The following is a 13,030-nucleotide window of genomic DNA, read 5'->3' as shown; positions in this document are numbered from 1 at the left end:
CAAAAAAAAAAAAAAAAAAAAAAAAATTCACAGGAAAAAAAACTCTTGAAATGAAAAATATGACAGAAACTAAAAATTAAAATGGAAGACTTGGAAAATAAAGTTGAAAAATCTTCTAGAAAGTATAACAAAAGGGCCAGGTGCGGTGGCTCATGCCTGTAATCCCACCACTTTGGGAGGCCGAGGAAGGCAGATCACGAGGTCAGGAGATCGAGACCATCCTACCTAACACGGTGAAACCCCATCTCTACTGAAAAACAGAAAATTAGCCGGGTGCGGTGGTGGTGCCTGTAGTCCCAGCTACTCGGGAGGCTGAGGCAGGAGAATGGCGGGAACCCGGAGGCAGAGCTTGCAGTGAGCTGAGATCCGGCCACTGCACTCCAGCCTGGGCAACAGAGCAAGACTCTGTCTTAAAAAAAAAAAAAAAAGAAAGAAAAAGTACAACAAAAAGACAAAGGCAGTGTAGAATAAAGACAATTCTAGATTTCTAAGGTTTCAAAACATACACCTCCCTGGCACCCTGTTTCAGGAAGCGAACGGAGGATTTGCTCCACCAAAACACGCCGGCCGAGAAAGCAGCAGCAAGACCCCTGTGCGGGGGAAGGAAGGGTGGGTGGCCCCGGGATGGCGGCTGGACAGCAGGCCTGGGGAGGGTCCGACTGGGCAGGAGGATGGGGGCTCCCGGGAGGGGCTTTTCCCAGAGCAAAGCAGCGTTCATGGAGCCGCTGGTTCAGGGTGTGAGTCTGTAACGGGTGCACAGAAAAATCACCAAGCAGCCAGAAATCACACAACTGTTCATTCCAGGAAAACAGAAAGTGGCAAGAAAGGAAATTTAACTGTAGTACATTACACAGCTCAGCTGTGAATAGCATCCATGAAGTCGAAACGGCTGCCCATGAGCGGTGCAGCTGGGAGCGTAGCGTGAGGCACGGGGGCCATCCGCGGAGCCACACGTCATCTCCCGCGACAGGAAGTCAGCGTGTCTAGAACGGATGGGTTAGGAAACAGCAAGAAAAGTGCTCAGAAGGAACCGAAGCGTTTTCAGTGTGCAGGGACAGATGGCCACTGTTGATAAAAGTTTAAGTATGTTTTTAGAATCTGTCCGTGTTATTTTGCAAGAATTTAAATTTTGTTAAAATGACAAACACAAAAGTTTGATGAGGCAAAAACGATATCACACCAGATGATCAACCGATCACAATACAGAATTATCTCTCTCAGATATCACTCACTTTTTTTTTTTTTTTGAGACGGGGCGGAGTCTCACTCTGTCGCCAGGCTGGAGTGCAATGGTGCGATCTCAGCTCACTACAACCTCCAACTCCCTGGTTCAAGGGATTCTCCTGCCTCAGCCTCCCGAGTAGCTGGGACTACAGGCGCCCACCACCATGCCCAGCTAATTTTTGTATTTTTAGTAGGGACAGGTTTCACCATGTTGGCCAGGGTGATCTCAGTCTCCTGATCTTGTGACCCTCCCGCCTTGGCCTCTCAAAGTGCTGGGATTACAGGCGTGAGCCACCGTGCTCAGCCAACCACCCCACATTTTTAACTCCTACTACACTCAGGGAAGACCCATTCCCGCCCCTGAGGGAGAGGGGCTGTGACACCAATGCGGACGAGACAGGTCACAGTGGCCGAGAGGAACCCAGCCCGTCTCAGCACACAGCTCCCCTCTCCTGCCACAGGCATCGCTGCGCTGTGATAAGTGAGGCCCAACTTGAATATCACAACAAGATCAAGATCAGAAAGAACAAAGAATAATGGAGAAAGCCTCTACCCCAGTGAAGCTACTTTTTGCTTAAAGAGAAACGAATCATCCAAGGTAGGACGCACACTGACGCCCCGCGCCGAACAGGTTTACATTCACATAGACCAAAGCTCCTCTAGTCCTTTCCCGGCTTTTCTCAGGCCCACAGGTACCCCTTACACATCCAGGACTCCCTGAGAAGTCCACCATAGCTCCAGAGACACACTAACCAGAGGCTCCAAAGAGGCGCACAGAGGTGGGTCTGGTGGCCGGGACCCCACTCTGCCCAAGCCATGTTGGGCGCTCCCTCGAAGATGAGCACCGGCCTTCTAATGGCAGCTCCAAGGAAGTGGGTGTCCTCTCCCTCCCCAGGCCGGCGGCCTCCCCAGCACAGGCCACGCGTCTCACGAGGATACACAGGTCCCAGGGAGCACAATGAGATGCCGAGGTCCCATCCATGCCTCCACCCCAGGCCCCAAACAGCTCAACGCCCACCTGTGCCCATCTGCTGGGGAGCGGAGTGAGCACCCTGGACACCCCAATGTCTGTGCAGCTTGTTACGTGCTTTCTGAGCAGAGGCATGTAGGATGGGATCAGAGGACACCACCCAGGCTCCGGTGCGAGGTTTCATGCAAGGACCTAGTGGTTGGCTCTGCCTGAATGCATCCGAACCAGGGTTCTGGTGAGCTCCGGAAAACTCTCCTAACGAAGGCTAGAGAAACTGAGGTAGAAGTTACCTCGATACACAGCTAACAATGAATGCAAAAGGTATAACTCAAAAGAGTAAGATTAAAATCAGACACCTCTTTTGAGTTGACAGGCATTTAGCAAAATTCAGCTAATGGACACCAAAGATTTGTTTCACTGCATGTAGGTTTTACTCAAAGAAAAAAAGACTAAACAGACATTAAATTCCAGTTAATGGGCCAGGCGCGGTGGCTCAGGCCTGGAATCCCAGCATTCTGGGAGGCTGAGGCGGGTGGATCACTTGAGGTTGGGGATTAGAGACCAGCCTGGCCAACATGGTGAAACCCCATCTCTACTAAAAATACAAAAATTAGCCAGGTGTGATGGCACATTCCTGTAATCCCAGGTACTCAGGAGGCTGAGGCAGGAGAATCACTTGAACCTGGGAGATGGTGGCTGCAGTGAGCCAAGATGGTGCCACTGCACTCCAGCCTGAGCAACAGAGCAAGACTCCCTCTCAAAAAAACAAAAACAAAAACAAAAAACAAACAAACAAAAAAACAACTTCTAGTTAATGACTTGGCATGATGGCTCAGGCCTGTAATCCCAGCATTTTGGGAGGCTGAGGTAGGCTCCCACTTGAGCCCAGGAATTCAAGATCAGCCTGGCCAACATGGCAAAACCTCATCTCTATCTCTACAAAAAAATACAAAGTTAGCCAGGTGTGGTGGTGCACGCCTGCAGTCTCAGCTACTTCAGAAGCTGAGGTGAGAGAATCGCTTGAGCCCTGGAGGCGGAGGTTGCAATGAGCAAAGATCATGCCACTACCTAAGTAACAGAGCGAAACCCTGCCTAAAAAATGATAATCCTCGTGAATGTTGGGCACATGGGGTGATTTTTACTATTTTTGCACATTTTTGAACTGTCCCATAATAAAAAGTTAAAAATCATGAGACAACATGATACATGATTTTTATTTATTTATTTATTTGTTTTTGAGACAGTTTCACTCTTGTTGCCCAGACTGGAGCGCAGTGGCCTGATCTTGGCTCACTGCAACCTCTACCTCCCGGGTTCATGCGATTCTCCTGCCTCAGCCTCCCGAGTACCTGGGATTACTGGCGCCCGCCCCTACACCCAGGTAATTTTTGTATTTTTAGTAGAGATGGGGTTTCACCATGTTGGCCTTGCTGGTCTCAATCTCTCGACCTCGTGATCCACCCGCCTCGGCCTCCCAAAGTGCTGGGATTACAGGCATCAGCCACCATGCTCAGCCCGGCAGCACCTTTCAAAATTACAAGTGTGCATCCCCTGGGACCCAGCAAGTCCACCCTAGAATTTATCCTGCAGATCAGGCTCCCGTACCGGCAACGATGGGCACAGGAGACCATTCACTGCAACAACGAAAAGCGAAAGACTGGGAGTCACAGAAAGACGGCGCCAGCAGGGAAGAGCCCAGCAGGACCTGCAGGAAACGGGGTGGCAGGTCCCCCGGGAGGGCCTTGGGCCTGAGGAGAAGAGAAACACCTTCCCTGTACGATGCTTTGTGCTTTTTGAATGCTGAACCACACGCATTTATTGCCCAGTTCAAAAACAGTCATTTAAGAGACAACTAAAACCCTTAACCACATGCCCGGCTATTCTTCAATGCACTGTGGCCAGAATGAAGCTCCCTCCTCCTTCCTCCCTCCGTCCTGGACCAAACCCCACTCCCCTCACGTCACTGTAGAGAACTGGCCTTTAACCACTGCCAGCTGTCCAGGCAAGACAGAGAAAACCAGGCCTCTTGGGCTGACCCAGGGGCGCTCTGAGGGCCAGGCAGCGGGGACTCACGGTGATGATGTCCAGGATGCTGAGCAGGCTGTGGACGCTGTCTCCCGCCAGAACCTCTTTCACCACCACCTCGGTGCCATCCTGTGATTGAAAAGCAGAGTGGGCGCCATCAGGTCCCGGACCGTGACGGCAGGGCATGGCGGAGGCTCAGCCCCGCCCAGCGCCGTGGGGCCACGGGCCTGCACCTCTGAGGCGCCATGACAGCAGCAAGTGACTCGGATGGAGGGCAGGGGACGAGACGGACCCGCTGGCCTCAGGGGTACAATGCGCAGGAAGCAGCGGCAAGGAAAACAGAGACGAAGGCGGAGACCCACCTCTCCATCCCACAACTCATCTTCAGTGTGGGGACTGAGGCAAAAGCTCGCAGAGCCTGTTTGTTTGCTGAACTAACTATAAGGGCTCCGAGGACCAATTCAGTTATTACCAGCCTAAATTCCAAAACTTTGATATAATTTTCCATCAGGTTAAAAAAAGAAAAGAAACCATACTATTTTGGTGATTTAATAATGTAAGCACTTCATCTCAGCTTGATCCAGGAAAATTCTTTATGAAATTGCCCAAATCTGGCCCCAGTCCCCTCCATGAGCCCCTCCCATCTAGTCCAGGCCAGAGGGACACGGGTTCTGGTCCTTCAGGAGGTCCCGCACGAGCAGCAACAAAAGCCTCTGCTTCACCAGCTGGGCGGCCCCATCCCCAGAAGCTACTGGCTCCAGCTTCCCCAGATGGGGGAACCAAGCCCCTTTCCCTCCCAATGACCCATCAAGTCCAGCCACAGATGAAGCGACAAACCTGAGAACCAAACACTTTGCCCAGCAGTACTTTTGGTCTAGAAACCCCGACAGGCCGTGCTGGAGCTGGCATGGGGTCAGTGCCCACTGCCGGGGCCACGGTTGGCAGGAGCCCTGCAGGTCAGGGCAATGATCACACAAAGCCCAGGGTCTGCTAAGTATGTGCTTTAAATGAGAACAAGCAATGCGAAGTCTGGGTCGCAACTGCCCGGACAGACAAAGCCACACCACCCTCCGGGGGAGCAACACACGCCGAAGAGGCCACGGCAGGGTCTGGCCCACACCCACCCCTGAGCAGCGATTCAAAGGGCAGAATTTAACAGAGGCAGGAAACAAGTATTGAGCTCCTACATGGATTCATACCTGAATTTTTTTTTTTTTTTTTTTTGAGACAGGGTCTCGCTCTGTCGCCCAGGCCGCAGTGCGGTGGCGTGAACACAGCTCACCGCAGCCTCGACCTCCCAGACTCAAGCGATCCTCCCACCTCAGCCCCCAGGTAGCTGGGACCACAGGTGCTACCACCATGCCTGGATAATTATTTTTTGCTTTTTGTAGAGATGGAGTCTCACTGTGTCGTCCAAGCTGGTCTCTAACCTGTGGGCTCAGGCGATCTTCCCACCGTGGACTTAATTATTTTCTTACAATTAAAATAATTTAATTTTGTTAGAAACCTGAAAATAGAGCAAGGGCTCAATTGATCATGGCAGATCAATACAGTGACTTACTACGAAACCATCAAAGGGAGTACTCCGAGGACTTGGAAGAAACATTTAAAACAGTTGCCAGGCCCAGGCCTCATGCCTGCAGTTCCAGTGCTCTGAGAGGCCAAGAAGGGAGAGTTGCCTGAGCACAGGAATTGCTGACCAGCCTGGGCAACAAAGTGAGACTCCATCTCCACAAAAAAATTTTAAAAGTGAGGCGGACGTGGTGACACACACCTGTAATCCCAGCTACTCGGGAGGCTGAGGCAGGAGGATCGCTTGAGCCCAGGAAATCGAGGCCTCAGTGAGCTGAGATCGCACCACTGCACTCCAGCCTGGGTGACAGAGTGAGACCCTGTCTCAAGAAATTAAATAAAATGTAATAAAAATAAAAATGGTGAGTTTTCCCCCAAAGAAACTAAAATCAAAATTTTGCCTCGCTTTTCAGTGGGAAACGTTTTAGAACCTGAGATGACAGACACGGAGGTGAGTGCCCCGCCACCCTGCGACTCACAGCGTCCTGGATGCAGACCTCCAGCCGCCCGTCCTGCACCACACAGATGCTGGGGTCTGGCGCCCCGGGCCGGAAGATGTGCTCTCCCTCCTGCAGCTGCACAAAGACGATGTGTTTGCAAAGCTCCAGGAACAGCGGCTTCTCAAAGTGGCCCAGGACCCTGCAAAAGCCAGAGGGCGCTGTGGAACGGCCTTCCAGGGGAGGAGGACGGTCTCTGCCAGAGTCTCGAGAGCTCACGGCCACCGACCCCACTGGCGCCACGCCTTGTGCTGTGGGTCCACACGGCTGACTAACAAACCACACGGCATCACTGCCAAACACAACTGTCAACTTCTGAAATTCCCATGAGCCTGTTTTCCATCAGCTCAGAGAACTTCTTGACCCGTGAACCTGAGCCACACGCACACGGGAGGAAGGCAAAGGTGGCCTCCAGGATGGTGAGCTGGGCCAGGGAGTGGAAGGGGTGCAGTCCAGGGGCCAGTCAGCAAGACGGGAACACAGAGCAGAACCCAGGCTCCAGACTTTGGATCCACCACACCGTTCTCGCTCTTGCTCTGGGTTCATTGCTGAAGATGAAACACTAGGAAATTGTTCAACAGAACAAGAAAGACCTGGTGAAGGAGTCAGCAGACCACGAGGCCCTGCCACGGGGCACAGACACCAGTAGCCCCACGATGGGCTTTGCCAACCATCCTCCAACACAAGACAGCCAAGCTGGAGCCAGTCCCCAGTGAGAAGCTCGGGAGGACGGGAGCTGCAGCAGCCCTCGGGGCTCATCCCCGCTCTTACCGAACATTTTTCAGCATGTACAGAACTTCCGATGGTAGGTGAGAATTCTTCACGTCAAACTCCGTGAGGTCGGCCTCCAGCAGGGAGGGCGGGGGCTCCTTGGGCTGCAGGGCCGGGTATTCCTTCTTGAAACGCAGAATCCTACGAGGCAGAGACACACTAGCCTTGAGCAGACCAGGTGGGTTCAAAACCCACAGCGTCAGCAGCCGACACGCCAGGCAGCTCAGGGTTGGGGAGGCCAGCACTGTGGGGGGCACCCCAGGCAGGATGTGGTCTGAAGGACACTCAGTACCTCTTGGCCAAAGACAGCACCTTGGTCCTCTTCCTGGCCCGCTGCCGGGGCAGCGCAGTGTTCTCCACCAGGGTGTTGGGGAGCGTGGTCACCTGCAGAGCCAAGGGAGACACCAGGCACTGACCCTGCAAGCCGCAAGGTCTTCGTCACGGGGGTCAGTCCTCAGAACCTGCCTGTGAGCCTCCCGCAGGCCCAGCTTCAGCTCCTGGGGTCTGGCTGTGCCATTTCCCCACCCCGCCTGGCCTGTGAGGGAATGTTGGCGGTGAGTGATACAGCCCCACACATCCTTGGGATCATCCTCACTGTCCCCAAATAGCCAACCCTCCAGAGCTCCAGGGCTTCATGCTGGCTGGCCCCGCTGCCCCGAAGGCTGACATCCACTCCATCCTTGGCTTTTGTGCTGTTCAACACAACCCTTTCCTATAACCCTTTAAAGATCCACCACTGTCCCCACCGACCTTCCCCCATCACTTCCCCTGTGACCTGGGGCCACTGCCCACTCTGTCCCATATCTGGAACAGCCTTCTTCCCTTTTCTCAGGCAGTGCCTGCTTGACTGCCCAGAACAGCAGAGGCCTGGGTCACACCCTGTATGCTGGCAGGGCCACCTCACTCGGGCACCACTGCCTGCTGCCCTTCGGTCCAGAGCTGTCGGCCTCGCGGCTTTCCTCCCAGGCCCTCCGCTTCCCTGTCCTCTGTGGGGCCACTGGATGATGGTCGACACTCAACAGATCGCCTCCACTCTGCTCCAGATCGCCCCGCGCCCTGTCCCGGCCGCCCAAGGCTGTTCCAGACCCAGGGTACAGCAGCCCTAACTCGTCTGCCCTTTCACAGCACTTAACGCTGATGAGAACAGATGAGCCACAGACAGACATCCACTCCCTCCCCTCTTGAGTTTCTCAATTTTCTTTCTTTCTTTTTTTTTTTTTAGATGCAGTTTTGCTCTTGTTGCCCAGGCTGCAGTGCAGTGGCACGATCTCAATTCACCACAACCTCCGCCTCCCGGATTCAAACGATTCTCCTGCCTCAGCCTTCTGAGTAGCTGAGATTACAGGTGCCCATCACAACGCCCAGCTAATTTTTGTATTTTCAGTAGAGACGGGGTTTCACCATGTTGGCCAGGCTGGTCTCAAACTCCTGACCTCATGATCGGCCCACCTCAGCCTCCCAAAGTGCTAGGATTACAGGCGTGAGCCACCGCGCCCGGCCGAATTTTTCAATTTTCTGTGAAGAACACGAATTAGTTCTACAATCAGAGAAAGGTGACAAAGATTGCTTTAAAGGGATCAGTCTGTGTGGTTTCTGTGAAGCTTCTGGGTGGTCTGTTGAGCACTTCCTGGGCCCTTCAGGAGTGCAAGGAGGCGGCCAGGGGAGGCCACTGACAACTCAACTGGCCAAAGACCAGGAAGGGTTAAACCAAGGCTGCTTATTCCCCAGATCGGGGCTTGTTGAACTCGGATTCCTGAGCCCCGGCCCAGGGATCTGTGTCTAGATTCCGGAACCACCCAGACACTCAAAGTGAGCCACGCAGCATTTAGCTTAGATCACACATGCCAGTAATCAGGGAACTTAGCCCCTCCAATCCCAGGGGATGGACTCTGTCCTCAGTCCAGCACCCCAAAGCCTGGCAGAGGCCTCCAAGCTCAGCACCAGAGTCAGAAACCTCTGGCAGAGCGTGAGGCCCTCTGCACCCACCGGGCCCCAGCGATGTTCTTACAAAGCAGCTTTCTGTTCTCATTTCTTGTTAAAATAAACATCCACTCTGGGGGCAGACAGGACCTTCTCTCCCCTGCGGCCACTGTCCACCACAGACATTCCCGGAGCTGCCCCTTCAGGCCAGGGGGAGTTGAGGCCTGAGAGGGTGGGGGGTTACTTCTGGGTAAAACGCGCAGGATTCAGCTGGAGGAAGCAGACACTATTGGGCACGATTTATAATGTTCCCCAAACCCTGAGCCTGGTGGCAGAGCTGGGAAGCCGGGGACACGGCAGCACACGCCAAGCACTGCGCGGACTGGGGGCAGCCTGCAGCAGGAGGGGTCCCTCCCACAGGGGCCTGCTCCGGGAAGCCGTGTGCAACCTGGGGCCCCAAGCACCAGCTACCTTCCTCATGATCTTCCGGCCGTAAAACATCACTTTGTCTCTCTTTCGGAACCGGTACTGAGGAGTGGGCTGTGCTTGTCCTGCAGGGGAATGAAGAGACGGCCTGAGGCAGAGCCATGGCACAGGCCTCGTCCTGGACATGCAGGTGTGGCACAGTCAGTACTCTCGTCCCCGCCAGTACCTGGCCATACTCAGACAGCATGAGAGAAGAGGGCCTGGGTGACAGGCTCGTCTCCAACAAAGGGGGCTCTCCCCTCTTCCCACTGAAGCCTTGCTCAGGAGAGGAGAACAGAAAGGGCTCTGAACAGACTTGGCTTCCTGGAACCGACGTGCTCAGCCTGAGCCCAGATGGGCCACTGGATTCTAGCCAAACCCACCGTGGACTTGAGGGCCCCTCCCAGGGACTCAGAACACATCCCAAGGCACCCACACTTTCCCCCAACCCCCGAGGCCAGAGTCAGAACCAAGATACTCACGAAATGGGCTAAGCCTTCTGAACGTGAAAAGGATGAGAACACCAGCCAAGACCAGGGCCAGAAGGGCTCCAACCGCAATCCCCGCCAGCTGGCCAAGAGTGGAGACATGGTGCCCATCAGCAAGGCCACAAAACTAACCCTAGCCCTAAGCCTGCCCCCACCCCAACCACAGGCTGGGCAGGAATGAGCCAGGGGATGGGAGCAGGGAGGGGTGAAAAAGGCCACGGCCCATCCAGGTCTGGCCCCAGGGAAGTGTGAGGTAATTACCATGGTGGACGGTGAACCTTCCTCCGTGAACCACAGCCCCCAAGAGTGCAGAGCGGTGCCCAGGCAGAAGCCAGCCTGCAGCAGAGAGCATGGGGTCAGGGGGGCATGGACGGGCTTCCCAGCCCAGACTTGCTCAGAGCAGCAAGAGGAGAGCTGGGAGTTAGGAGAGAAGTCAGCAGCCCCGGAGACTTCCAGCAAGCAGTGATCTCGCCCGGGGTGCCGGGGTCCTCTGAGCCCCCTGCTACGAAGCATTCAGAGAGCAATCTGGCTTCCTCGGTCACTGGCACACAGCGGTGCAGGGCCATCACTAACATACCTGCATGCTGGTGACACGATCCCTGGGATGCAGGTCTCAGGGAGCAGGCCCGGCCACAGGGGAGGCCAACCCCCCTCTCAGTGTCCCCTCAGCCCCAGCAGGAACAGTGCTTGAAACCCCTATGAGCCATCTGGATTCTGAGAACATTTAACACCAGTTCACATGCCAGACAAGGAGGCAGCGGCGGCCGAGAGGGAGGCCGAGAAGGCTCTGTGTGCTGCCATCTCCTGGAGCAGCGGGACTTCAGAAGTCCAGGTCCACGGGAGGGAGGGAAGAGAGGGTGAGGACAGGATGCTGAGTGAGCGACAGCAGAGGACACTGCTGGTTCCCCAAGAGGTGAAAGAGAAAACAAGAAGACACCAGCCAGACAAGGCAGCCCTCTCCATTCCTGCTGGCATCACATCTTCCTCCCAGGCAGCCAGGAACTGGATAGGGCAGGGGGAGGCCGCTGGTTCAGCCTGCAAGTTTCCACACAAGAGCCGAGGCCTAAAGCAGCACCCACCCATGTCTCCTGCTACAGAGAAGCAGGACTCCCATCCATGTCAGAAAATCCAGGGAAGGGCTGGGCGTGGTGGCTCACGCCTGCAATCCCAGCACTTTGGGAGGCTGAGGCGGGCGGATCACGAGTCAGGAGATTGAGACCATCCTGGCTAACATGGTGAAACCCCGTCTCTACTAAAAATTCAAAAATTAGCCGGGCGTGGTGGTGGCGCCTATGGTCCCAGCTACTCAGGAGGCTGAGGCAGGAGAATGGCGTGAACCCGGGAGGCGGAGCTTGCAGTGAGCCGAGATTGTGCCACTGCACTCCAGCCTGGGCGACAGAGCGAGACTCGGTCTCAAAAAAAAAAAAAAAAAGAAAAAAAGAAAATCCAGGGAAGTCAGAAGAGCACTCAGAAATGCATTTCAAAGACACAATTCTGCACCAAGACAGAATAAGGATGTGCCCAGAAAGCTGAGGCCTTTGAACTTGGTTCAGAAGGCAAATACAAGCCCTGGGAGCTTCTGCTTCAGGACAGGGGCACCCCTACGCTCACTCTCAATCAGTGGGGTGCACAGAAGCACCTACAACCATGTCCTTCACTTAAGGAAGCGAAGTGAGTCCCTCTGAGCCCAGCAACTGCTTCTGGGACAGATTATCCAAGGAAGGCCTATCACACAATGGCCCATGAGCTGGTCACACGCTCTCCTGCAGTGGAGCAGCTCAGCCTTTTCTAGCTTTTCACTGTTGCTTTAATGGGTCTAGTTTTCTGGTTTAGGAAAAAAGGCCTTTGTGATGTGGCTACAGATGTTAGACTAAGAAAAAGAGTCTAGGGCCCGGCACAGTGGCCCACACCTGTAATCCCAGCACTTTGGGAGGCCTAGGCAGGCAGATCACTAAGTCAAGAGTTCGAGACCAGCCTGGCCAGCATGGTGAAACCTGGCCTCTACTAAGAATACAAAAATTAGCCGGGTGTGGTGGCATGTGCCTGTAGTCCCAGCTACTGGGGAGGCTGAGGTAGGAGAATCGCTTGAACCCAGGAGGCGGAGGCCGCAGTGAGCCAAGATCACACCATTGCACTCCAGCCTGGGTGACAGAGCAAGACTCCGTCTTGGGGAAAAAATAAAAAAGAAAGAAAGAAAAAGATTCTAAGCAAAACCATCAGGCAAAGTCCTAAGGGGAAACTGGAATTAGCAACTGTGACTTTAGGAGAAGAAAAGACAAGGCCTCAGGCAATGCCCATGGGCCCCCGCTGGCTGTCCCCCCCCCCCCCCCCCCCGCGAAAAAAACCCCCCCCCCCCCCCCCTGCCGCCCCCCCCCCCCCCGCTCATGGGCCCCCGCTGGCTGTCCCCCCTGTGAAAAAATGCCCATGGGCCCCGCTGGCTGTCCTCGGTGTGAACTCACGCGTCTAACACGCGCTGGTAGCTGTGACAGGCGGCAGAGAGGGGCCAGAACCACCACTCCCACAGTCCTCAGGCACCAAGAAGCCACCGGGCCAAAGAGCGCGGCAGAGCAGTCGCCAAGAGGACCCTTCTCTGGGTCCAGAAATGCCCCCCAACTGGGAAGTCCAGGGATCTGGCCCCCTGAGTTACATACCTCTGGGCTGTCATCTTTCTCTTCCTCCATGGACAGAAACAGAAAAAACTCAGCCTGAGAAAATCAGACAGCCTGAGGCAAACAAGGGCACACCTCTACCCGCTCACGCTCACACCCGGACAGCTGTGGTCTCAGACTTCTCCCTGGGTTCCTTTTCAAGTCAAATCATGTTTCACTGAAAGGTAAATCCCGCTGAAAAAGTCTGTTCTACAGGAAAAGCAGGTGTCTTTTGAGAATCATCTGTCCTCTGTTAGGAGCCACTTCCTTCCCTCTGTAAACAGCCCTCACGTGGCTGTCCTGGAACCCAGAACAGCAGCCAGATGGGGCGGCTCCAAGCAGGTCAAGAGGAGCCAGGCCCAGCGCGGCGGGGGTAGGGGCAGCGCTGCCTTCCGGAAAAGCACGGCTGGAGGGGAGATGACGATGGCGGGGCTGGATCCGGGGTGTGGG

General features: G+C 54.8%; 1 protein-coding gene across 1 annotated transcript; it reads right to left on the bottom strand.

The window, feature by feature from the left end:
- Positions 1 to 3,702: 3,702 nt before the first annotated feature.
- Positions 3,703 to 13,024, bottom strand: LOC113222882 (patatin-like phospholipase domain-containing protein 7). Its single transcript, XM_026452456.1, has 8 exons — positions 12,584 to 13,024; positions 10,194 to 10,268; positions 9,927 to 10,014; positions 9,451 to 9,530; positions 7,352 to 7,443; positions 7,060 to 7,200; positions 6,271 to 6,430; positions 3,703 to 4,348 (listed from the first exon to the last, which is right to left on the bottom strand). The coding sequence occupies exons 1-8, from the start codon at positions 12,611 to 12,613 to the stop codon at positions 4,175 to 4,177; spliced, it is 840 nt and encodes a 279-aa protein (XP_026308241.1). The 5' UTR covers positions 12,614 to 13,024; the 3' UTR covers positions 3,703 to 4,174.
- Positions 13,025 to 13,030: the final 6 nt, after the last annotated feature.

Source organism: Piliocolobus tephrosceles, unplaced genomic scaffold, assembly GCF_002776525.5.
Source record: "Piliocolobus tephrosceles isolate RC106 unplaced genomic scaffold, ASM277652v3 unscaffolded_35922, whole genome shotgun sequence".
NCBI classification, from domain to species: Eukaryota; Metazoa; Chordata; class Mammalia; order Primates; family Cercopithecidae; genus Piliocolobus; species Piliocolobus tephrosceles.
This window is presented reverse-complemented; position numbering and strand designations above follow the sequence as displayed.

Bases quoted from the DNA above. Each gene is read 5' to 3' on its own strand.
- LOC113222882 (XM_026452456.1), bottom strand. From the start codon at position 12,613: ATGGAGGAAGAGAAAGATGACAGCCCAGAG. The intron at 10,269-12,583 runs GTATGTAACTCA...TCTCTGCTGCAG, and splicing joins AGAAAGATGACAGCCCAGAG to GCTGGCTTCTGCCTGGGCAC. The intron at 6,431-7,059 runs GTAAGAGCGGGG...TGGCTTTTGCAG, and splicing joins TACATGCTGAAAAATGTTCG to GGTCCTGGGCCACTTTGAGA.